The sequence below is a fragment of the Cryptomeria japonica genome, chromosome 9 (assembly GCF_030272615.1).
Source record: "Cryptomeria japonica chromosome 9, Sugi_1.0, whole genome shotgun sequence".
Taxonomy (NCBI): domain Eukaryota; kingdom Viridiplantae; phylum Streptophyta; class Pinopsida; order Cupressales; family Cupressaceae; genus Cryptomeria; species Cryptomeria japonica.
The window spans coordinates 421,468,134-421,479,415 of record NC_081413.1 but is presented as its reverse complement, the minus strand read 5'-3'; the positions used below and the strand labels follow the sequence as shown (position 1 = coordinate 421,479,415).

At 36.0% G+C, this 11,282-nt stretch overlaps 1 protein-coding gene across 1 annotated transcript; it reads right to left on the bottom strand.

Moving 5' to 3' along the window:
- Positions 1–510: 510 nt before the first annotated feature.
- Positions 511–1,950, bottom strand: LOC131073472 (membrane protein PM19L). The gene is made up of 4 exons (XM_058009912.2): positions 1,637–1,950; positions 1,317–1,542; positions 1,035–1,080; positions 511–931 (listed from the first exon to the last, which is right to left on the bottom strand). The coding sequence occupies exons 1-4, from the start codon at positions 1,761–1,763 to the stop codon at positions 770–772; spliced, it is 561 nt and encodes a 186-aa protein (XP_057865895.1). The 5' UTR covers positions 1,764–1,950; the 3' UTR covers positions 511–769.
- Between the last annotated feature and the right edge of the window lie 9,332 nt (positions 1,951–11,282).

Here is an 11,282-nt window from a genome sequence, read left to right as displayed (position 1 = left end):
CCACTACAAATTTTTCAAGTTCTAATGGATAGTGCTTGAATGGTATAAGGTTTGGAACCTAATGGTTAGTTAGAACTGTGTAAGTGATTATTCATAAATAATATTAAATTCAAAATATCTAGGGTTGGATTTGTGAGTGTAGAAGTGAATTGGATCAAGCCAATGGGTGTGGAAATGAATTGGGTTAGGTAGCCATATGATCTTGCAGATTAGCTAAATAAAATTAAGATTCTATTTTTTATGAATCAAAATGAATCAAATCCATCAAAATCATATACTGTTAGAAGTTTTTAAGAATGACTTAAGAAAGTCACACAAAACTAACATAAAATAAATGATAGAAATGTAAAACATACACATTTTACTATTACATTATAGTTATATCCAGCCTTTTTTTATTTAATATACTATAAATTAATTATGAATGTAATACGAAAACTTTAAATAATGTTGCGAATATATCAACTATACTCTAATGCCAATTTCATGAATGATTAATACTCAAAGATGTAAAATGAATCATATTGTTGGCATCTAAATCTTTTTCTCAAATGGAGCCGATCCAATGTGTATAAATTGTACTTTCCACTTACACCTCAAACAAAAGTTTGCAACTCATACATCACAATTTGAATAAAAGAATCTCACATCAGAACATGCTTATAAATAGCAAAAGGCATACAATTTCTCTCTTCTACACAATCTTACAATAATAGGCATTGAAAGCCCAAGCCAGACCAAACATTCGTCCCACATTGAACTTCATTTTCTAAGCTGGAAGTGTGTTTTCTTTTACAGGCTCTGCAGTAGTCGTGGCAACATTTTTCTCTCTACAGAAAAAGTAATTTCCAGCAAAGAACCCAACATGGATGGCCATCATGTAAAACAATTTTGTTGCCGACAGAATAATGATGAAAGCTTCCAAAGTGATCTGCACACACAATCAAGCAGGTTTACAACGAATAAAAAGTAAATATTGTGAAGAGTTATAAAAACATATATAAAAGAATCCTAACTAAAGTAAAATCTCATACCAGCTTTGGGCTTCTGCCATGTAAATGGATCTCTTTGCATGCCAACCTGTAGGTTTTATAACATGCTTATCAGCCAAAAAATGAATTCTCTTTTTCTTACAAGTACTGTTGAGAGTTCAATTTAAATAGGTCCAGAACAAATCATTTTGAAAGACATATTAGTAAAGATCATTTTAAATTTGTAAATTTTTCAAAGAGTTCGATTTTAATTTGAAGCACAGTTTGTAAACTTGAAAAGTTAGTAACCTTTCTCTATTTAAATCAAACATGTTCTATAATTACCCCATGGCAAGAAGAGTAAGAGCCCAAGCAGTCATGGCGGATGAAACAGTTGAAGCCAAGCTCTCTGCTGTCCACACTCGAAGATGATGGAGCCCTGAAACACACGAAGCTGCACCTACAACTCCTGCTATCAGGGAAAATATGACCATAAAACCAGTGGCTTCATTCCCTATGGGGAAAAACAATGGTGAAAATGAGAAGCCCACTGGTATGCTACTTTTGGGTCCTGCCAAAAAAACATAACCCATATACAATCAATCAGAATTCACACTAATACTACTAACAATCACCAAAAATCAATAAGAAAGATCTGGGTTTACCAGTAACATAATGATGGTCAATGGCATTGTTGAGTGCCCAGCCAGCAATGGCAGCAACAGTCACATACATGCACAAATTCAGCACCAACAAAAATCCAGCCAAAGATTTCACTATTCTCACACCCATTTTAACAAATCTTCAAACTAATACAAGAGAAAGAGCTGTTTCACAGAGAGAACTATTCTGTACAATGAATAAACAAGACAATTCCTTTGAGTGCAATGGAGAGGATGGGAAAGCGTATTTAAAGAAGGCAGTGCAATAGAGAGTATGGTTAACGGGTTTATTCATTTTCTGAGCCACTAGTCTACCCACAGGCTGGCTCTGACCTACTTTGACAAGAGAATAATATTTTTTTTTTCTGCTGCCCAAAAACGGCTAGCTTTTGTATTTATTGATAGTGGAAATACTACTGTTTATCGTTGGTGTTATTATTAAAGGCAGTCTTTTGAATGGTTTAAGGAGGGAGTTATCTGTCATCATAATTGAATCCAACGGCAGATGAGCTGCGTGTGGGCTCTGACTCAAAAGCCTTAATATTTTCTTAAGATTTTTGATCGAATAGGAATTAGTTTGGTTGCTGATACTTTATAATTTAAAATTAAACTAGCAATTGCACCTTGGGGTGCAATGGGTATGCCGAATTGGTGTGAAAGGTCAATTAGAAAATATTTTGGTCTAGTTTTTACTTACAGTAAGTGTAGTGAATTGGTAGGTCATTTAGTAAATGATGTTATCTATAAAACATAGATCTCAATGGAGAAGTGATAGCTTCAAATCAACAATACATTCACTTACATGGATGCAAACATGACTAAAATAAAAAACTCTAAATCATGAAGATAATCAAGCTTCATTACCAATGGACTCATGCTATGTTTGCAATACGGGTAGAGGGAGAGATAGGGATAACAAGAGAGAGAAGGGGGAAGATTGAGAGATGGAAATGTATAAGGATATAGAGTTAAGGGATATAGATAGAGAGGGAGATGGAGATAGAGATGGAGATGGTAACGCACGTGCGCACGCGCGCGTGCGCCTGAGGGGCAGAGAGAGAGAGAGAGAGAGAGAGAGAGAGAGAGAGAGAGAGAGAGAGAGAGAGAGAGAGAGAGAGAGAGAGAGATGTAGAAATAAAGCTAGGGAATAAAAGAGATATAGATATATGGAGAGAGATATGTCTAGAAATAGAAGGGGAGAGAAGAAGAAAAACATAGAGATCAAGATAGACAGAGATAAGTTGATAAATAGATAGAGAGGTAGACAAAGAGATAAAAATAGAGACAAATAGGGATATCGTGAAGAAGAGATAAAGATAGGAAGAGGTCCAAAGGAAGAGATAGAGAGAGATATAAATGGTTAGATATAGTGATAAAGATATAAAGAGATATAGGGAGAGGGAGACAAAGTGATAGAGAGGAAAACAAATAGAGATGGAGATATATATGGGAAGAGAAAGGGAGAGAGCGTTGGAAATAGAGAAATAGATAGGGGGATAAGGATACACAAAGGAAGGGAGATAAGGGGAGAGATAGAGAGGGGGATATAGAGAGAGAGGGATGGAGAGATAGGGAGAGATAGGCATAGGATGAAAAGAGGGAAAGAGAGAGATAGAGGAGGGAGAGTGAGAGGGGTGGAGAAAAATGGAGAGAGATATGTAGAAGAGGGAGAGAGGGAGAGAAATAGGTAGAGAGAGATCAATATGTAGAAAGGGATAGATAGCTCAATCTATAAAAAGGGAGAGGGAGAGGGAGGGACAAAGAGATATGGATAGAGGGTGACATAGAGAGATAGAGAGGGATATGAAAAGAGATAGAGAGGGGTAGGGAAAGAGATGGAGAGATAATGAGAGAGATATATAGGGAGATAGAGGTAGAGAAAGATATAGATTGAAAGAGGTATACAGGAGAGAGAGAGAGAGAGAGAGAGAGATGGATAGAAAGAGATATAGACAAGTAAGAGGGGGATAAGGAGCTTAGGAAACAAATAGATATAGATAGAAAATAAGAGATATGAAGTGTGCAAGAGAAAGAGGAAATATTATTTCTAATATAATAATTATGATAATTTTTTACCACAATATTCTTATATTGGAATGTATCGCATTCACTATATTAATTGAATCAACTGACAACACAGATTGACAGTCCATGTTTAAGGATAGATGTGAAAGATGATTACTATGTCTAAAGTAATTGGATCATTATTCATTTTATTTTTTACCTAATTGTTTTCTACTCGTCAAGACATTGATATCTTTTATGGATTTTATATCTATACCACACTTGTTGGAAAAAAATCATAGTTAATATGAGAATACAACTAAGCATATCTGATCAATGTTGAAAAAGACTAAGTTATTGATCTTGATAAGGCCATTTATTTCAGTGCTTGACATAAAATATCTAAATGAAATTTGAAATCCACTACTTATCTAGGTGGAACACATAATCTAGTTCAATTGAGAAAGGCTTACTTGCAAGAATTAACTGGCATTGCCACCCAAATTTCATTGTAATCAAGTGGAAAGGTCTTAATTCAATATTAAATATTGTCAAATAGACATCCATAACGGTGGATAGATAATGTGGTGTAAAGTCTATCTGCTTCCAAAATACAAGAGATGAAGAGAGAGGAAGAGAATAAGAAAGTGATTAAATCAATTCTAATAACATTTAATTATTATTTGTAATTTCATAAAAAGAACATAAATCATTAAAACAAATTTCAAACTTGAATCTAAATTCAAAATTAAAGTATATCAAAATTTAATAATATTAAAAAACAATAATTAGTAATAATAATAATAATAATAATTTGGTATATGAGAGGGATATGTTGGCATTTATTAGAAGCCCAATAACAAAACCTTATGAAAGTGCCTTTGATTTGTTCTTTTCACACCGTGTTGTTGTGGGAGACTGAGTCAGGTGTTTGGAATGCCAATATAGTCTAGTCCATAAAAAGAGGTTACCCATGCCCAGGAAGAAGCATAGGTTGCTAGGGTAGTGGGAGTTGGTTAGTGATAGACCACATAATGCTCTCTCTTTTCACAGAGAGTTATGTCTCCCATAAAAAAATATTTAGTGGCAAACTTGGGAGATTGTGATCTATTAGAAAAATTAAATTTTCTTTGTGTTTTTCTCTTCCTTCCTCTTTATAATAAAATAATTATAATTTTAAAATAATTTAATAATTAATCTTATCATAAAATAAATGTATTACAAACATTTATAATTATTTAAATAAAATAAAAATATAAAGGCAAGATTAAAGCAAAATGGAAATCCTTTGCACAATTACCAGTTCCCCAACTTCAAAAATAGAAACTTTCTTCAAAATTAGTTTAGATAGATCTTCTACAAAGAAAATGATGATAGAATTGTATGAACTCCATCAAAATCTGGGGCTTATTTGATCAAGGAAGGTCTGAAAGTCTTCTCTAATCATGACTCCACTCCCTCAATGAGAAAGTTTACCTTCTGTTGGAATGATTGTGGTTTGCAAAAGGTTGGAGCTTTTGCGTGGCTTGCTTTAAAAGAGCGTATCTTGACTAGTGACAGATTGGCTTTACTGAGAATAGCTTCACCTTTCCAATGCATATTGTGCAATACAAACATTGAGACTATAGATCATCTACTCTTACAGTGTGAAGTAGCTCAAGAATGTTGGAATTGGCTTCTCCTCAAATTAGATTGGCCTTCTCCCCTACAATAGTCAGTCTCAAAAGTCTTTGAATCTTGGCCTAGACTTCATGAAGAGTCCTTTTTTGTAGTCATTTGGGAAGTAGCCCCAGTAGTCTTGATCTGGAATATTTGGTGGGAAAGGAACAAATGTATCTTCAGAAAAGAGAAAAATAAGATATCAGATATGAAGCTTGGAATATAGACAACAATATCATAGGCTCTTAATGAATACACATCCAGAACAAAGAAATTAAACTCACTCTTCTCCTCTTGGGATGACAACATATTGAAAAAATGGAAATACATTAAGCTTCCATTCAAGGGGAGTCTAATGTGCAAACAAGAATTCAGAATCGACAAAAAAGAAATTAGATGGAAACCCCCCAATGACAGGTTTTCAAAATTGAACTTCGATGGTGCAGCTCAAGGGAACCCAGGAATTTCAAGAATTGGTTGTGTCATCTGAGATCAAGAGGGCAAAATCCTAGTAGCAGGTTATGGGAGGATCCCGAATGGTTCTAATAACATTGCAGAAGCAAAGGCACTCCTTCTCGCTATCAAATTAGCAATCAAATATAAGGCCAACAATCTAATAATAGAAGGGGACTCTCATAATATCATATCTACACTCCTAAAGAAGCAAACTCCAATTGGCAGTTAGACTACATTATTCAGGAAGCAAGAGAATTAATTCCTTCTCTAGTTCCTTATCAAATTGTGCACTGTTATAGAGAAGATAATAGGTTGGTAGATATTTTGGCAAATATGGGGTGTGATCAAGATAAAAAAAGGTGGTGCTATCTCAGAGGGAATTCCTCGAAATCAAATCACTAAGGGAGAAATCAAAGAGGGATTTGTTTCAAGTTTAATAATCTTCTCTTTAACCTTATTTTGTGATGATTGTAGAATTTGCATAGTTGTGGTTTACTACCTAGGGGCCAATTACTAATATCCTTCAAAAAATGGGAAGGATTTCACACACAAAAACTCCTGATCCCATAAGGGGCTCTACCCATGTGCATGTATAAGAGTGTTGGCACGAACTTCCTCAATCTCCTCTCTTTCGGCAAAATATAATTTTTGTAGGCCGAAGTGCAGTTACCATCAGATCAATTTACTTTACATAAGTCATCTAGATATGACATCTGAAAGGTGCCATGTGGGAAATCAATCTAAGGAGTCCTTTGCATTGATAGTGTATATAATTAGGTGATCTTCATCCACGTTGTATGGGAAAGTCATTTCATAGCATAATAGTGCACATGGCACGAGATTTAGTGGCATCAGATTATCATAGGAATTGTACTTTCTCAAGCTGGAGAAGAGAGCCTAAAAATAGGAAATTGTAAGCTTACACGAGCTATAGATAAGCCTCCAATTAAATGAGGATTTACTCCCACATCTTTTCTGAATTGGCGGCTTCAAGGGTTATCAAACAATAATGAATTTTACGTTGATTATCTATGAATCTAGGGCAAAGATTATTGTATAGTACAGTAATGCCAAGTGAAGGTTATTCCAAGCTTCGGGTTTTAGATTGATCACATGATATTGTGGAATTCAAAGGATTTCACACATGGGAATGTTCTTCAAATATGAGGCCAAAGATAGGTTGGGCATTTTTACAATCAGGCTTCTCGAGTCCTACAAGTTGGCTGGTAGTTTTATTAATTCAAGCCAATTTTTTCCATTTGTTGAAGGTTTCTATCGAGGGTGGTTTTGCAACAGTCCAAGGTGGTTTATGGTAAGGTTCAGGTGTGTGTAGTGAGTTCTTTTGGGTTCTATCTGCTTCATCGGTTCATGGCATTGTGAATTCATCTGCAGGGGAGCCCCAACGAACCAATGTGGTTTGCATTTGTTCATCTGATCATCATGTCAGATACTTTTGCAATCTCGAGCGGTACAATAGAATGGTTGGTAAAGAATGTTATAGGGGAAGAGTGGATAGCTTCAAACCCACTGGCTTCACCAAACATCATCACTTCTAGATTTGCAACTAATATTATGAACTTATCACAGTCGCGGGAGCTCACTGAGCTAGTAATGGGAGCTTTCACTCATTCTTTTGCCTATACTTGGGATGAATTGAATCTCTAATTGGACAAATACAATATTTTCATTGGATATATATGGTCGGGAGGCTTCTTGAATAGGGATTACTTTCTGTTTGACTCCACCCCTAGGGTAGTGTGCTTCTCCTTCATCCATGGTAAAAATTGCCCTTCTCCTCACCCCTTCCTTGCTTGGGTACATCATTTTGCATGGTTAATTGGAGAACCACTAATGTCAATAGTAATAGCTAAGTTCACAGTGGTATGGATCTTGAGAGATTTTTCAATGATCGACTTCTATGGGCTTTCAATCTCCTTCCCTCAGCTAAGTTCACAGTGGATTGGTTAGATTTCTTTACCATAGATTTTCTTTGGATTATAAGAATATACAGTTTATCTAGATTATTTCAATGCTTCCTTCTGAAAAGTTGAAAACCAAACATTAGTGGATTTTAAGTATAGATATGTTGTATTCTTTAATGTTTGTTTCATGAATAAGAGCTTGATGAACATCAATCAGTTTACATTATTATTCATGTATTGTTTCAATTTTGGTTATTGAATTTATTTCAAAATAAATAAAAAACAAAATTTGGTTTGGATTTTGTGTCGTTTTAGGTCCACTTAAGTTTGATCTCACTCGAGCATCTTATATAAAAGGTTACAACAAAATTCCATGAATTCATTTGGGTATTGGCAATAGAAAAAGTCTCTATTCGAGCTGCCTTCCTTCACCTACAAAATGCCTCAAACAAAGAAAAGGAAAAAAAGAAATGAACATTAGAAAGTAACAATAATATTATTGCAGCATCATTAACTACTCATTGTTACCTATGTACAGAGTTTTGGGCATTGGAAAGTAGATGAGCTAGCCCTCTCGAACCTCACAAAAAGAAAAAAAATAATTATTTGTACATCTCTGCTACCTATTAGTCATGTACTAAAATTCCCTAGATTTCTTGCAATGAATATATCATTAACCAAAAGATTGCTAGAGGTAGCCAAGCTATAGCTCTACCAATGAAGTCACATAACCATGTAACTCATAGATTGCTCTAGAAACATTACTTTGGGACAATATACATTGTTGTATATGGTCTGTGTATGGATCATTCTATTTTGTTGAAGGGGCAACCATAAACAAAAATAAAAAGACTAAAAGTTGTGATTGGAGTAATTATCTCTTGCAGACTAAACCTCGAATGTTGAAAAGGTCAGGATGATGCTTTCTGTGATTAAGTGTAACTAGTGGGTTATTGAGATAGTCTACCTTGAATGACCAGTGCATATTTCCTGCTAAAGAGTGTGTCTGCAGTCCAGTTTTGTATTGTGCATTCAAATATGAGTTGGTGTTGTGAGCCAAAGAAGAAGTGGGTCTTCTCCTGGAATCCTTCGCGAGTCATCTAACAAACGAGTGTGATTTGAGATATGGCAATCAAGTTGTCTTTCAATACAGGAAAAAGTGAAAATATTGGCATAAAATATCTAATGGTTGTGTGCAGTACAATCATCTTGCATTGTCTATCTGTGAATGTCCACCATTGATTTTGAAAGTTAGCCGGTGCATCTCATATAAAGAGACGCCGTAAATATTAAATAGCTTAATAGTCAAATAATTATGTAGAGAGGTTTGATTATGATGCTAATGAGTGGTGAAGTGTAATTTATTTAAAAGATGTTGATGTTTTTTAAATAATTTATTGTCATTGTTATTTAATTATGTTAATACTATCAAATGAATAGTTTATATCTTAATTTATTCATTGTTATTATTTTATTAATTATGTTGAGAGATGTGTAAATTTAGGGAGCAAGGGACATGTGGAAGGAGAAGATAAAGAAGTGAAGGTAGAGAGAGAAGGGGAAAGAGTTCATAAAGGGAGAGGAGTAAGAAAGGATGGGCGAGATACCTAGATGAGGAGAGAGAGGTGAGATACCTAGACGGGGAGAGAGATGGGTGAGATATATATAAGTGGATAGAGAGAGGTGGGTAATGAGACATGGATGGAGAGGTGGAGAGGTGGAAAGGGAGGAAAGGAGAAACCTAGAGAGGGGAGAGAGAGAGGGTGAGAGGGAGAGATGGTGACCTAAACAATGGAGAGAGGGAATAAGAGAGAGTAGGGGAGGGAGATATATATAGGGTTAAGGAGGGATGGGGAGATAGAGAGGGAGAGAGGAATAAAGGGAGAGAGAGAGACCTGGAGAGAGAGAGAGAGGTATCAATACATGCAATACCCTCAACCCTATACCCTAAACTCTAAACCTTATATCCTACACCCTATTACCCAAAGCCCATAAAATCTAGGGAGAGGTGACGACCTAGAGAGAGAGAAGGGGGGGGAGCTAGAGGTAATGATACAGGGAGAGAGAGGTAGAGATGTAAATATGGAGGGGTGGAGAGACCTAGAGATGGACAGAGAGTTAGAAAGGGTGGGAGGAAGAGGTAGTGATCGAAAGAGAGGGGAGAGAAACACCATGAGATGAAGAGAGAAAAAGAAAGAGTGAGGGAGGTAAGGATAGAGATGGGGGTAACAAGGGTAGGCAAGGTAGAAAGAGAGAGGGTGGGAGAGACCTAGAGAAATAGAGGTAGGGAGGGAGTGAGGGGGGGGGGTGTAAAGAGAGAGAGGAGACATATAATAGAGAGTGAAGGGTGAGAGAGAGGGGTATAGGGTGAGAGAGAGAGGTGGGAAAAAGCACAATGTTGTGTCACACTTGGGGCTAGCTAGCACAGTTTGATCGGACTATTTTCTTGCCATGTGGCACTTGGTGTGGCTATGGCGCCTAGGTGGAACCAAAAGTTTAGCTAAACTTATTCAAAATAGTTCGATCAAACTCATCTATGTGTCACATGATGTGGCAGCCAAATCACCATTTTGTCTGCATTTCTAAAACTTTTCACTTTTGCTCTATTTTTCTTTAGGCAAAATATTTTTTTACAAAAATAAAAAAAATACTCGTTTGTAGAGATCGAAGTCAAGAATCTGAACATATAACTTTTAAAATATTTTGATTAATTTTTTTTAAAACATTGTAAGTAGGTTTTTTAAGTTAAAAAAGAGGAGGATTTGAAATTTTTAAAAAAATTAAATGATATTAAAAAAAATAAAAAATTTATTGTTATATTGAAGAAAATGACTCTTGTACTACATGCGAAAATACCTCTGCATGTGAAAAAGTGATGCAATGCATCGACATCCTTTTCTAAGCATTCTTATCCACCACGGGGAAATTATAGAGGCTCTACAAATCATTTCGCTATTTTGGTTAGTAACTCCGGGACTGAGGATCTTGGAAGGGTCATATCACGGACCTGCAATCAAGAGGCCTTTTTTGCAAAAACAAAATACTCTTTGGTTAATGTGGTTAGGGCTCCCCCCCCTCTCTTCAAGGGCTGGGATCGGGATTGGCATTTGGTGAGCTGTAGAAATAACAGGGCTTTAGGGCAGCCAAACAACCCCAAACGAGATTCTAGTCATTGTTGGGAGGAGGGTTTTGTAAAACCTAACTAGTCAAAGAGTTCCTCTACTTGCCATATTTTTCCTTCTTGAAAATCTTTGGGTAAATTTTCAGAGGATATGGAAACCCCTGGTTGTCATAATTCTAAGGAAGTTGAGCACCCATTGTCAGATCTACCTTCAAATTCCCCAGCTTCTCCTAACGGGTTGGTCATTGAAATTGATAATCATACCCAGGCCAAGTATCAAATGCATTGCAATGACATAATGATCTTTGCTTAGTGGAAAGGTTGGGGGACCCCGTGTGAACAAATTGCCAATGGGGTGTCATCTTCCTTCAATAACCAGGTAAAAATTGACATCCTTCCTGATAATTTCTTAGCTATTGAATGTGGTAATCAGAGTCTGAGAAATTAATTGTTAAACGGGGATATACTAACATTTAAGGGTCTAGGG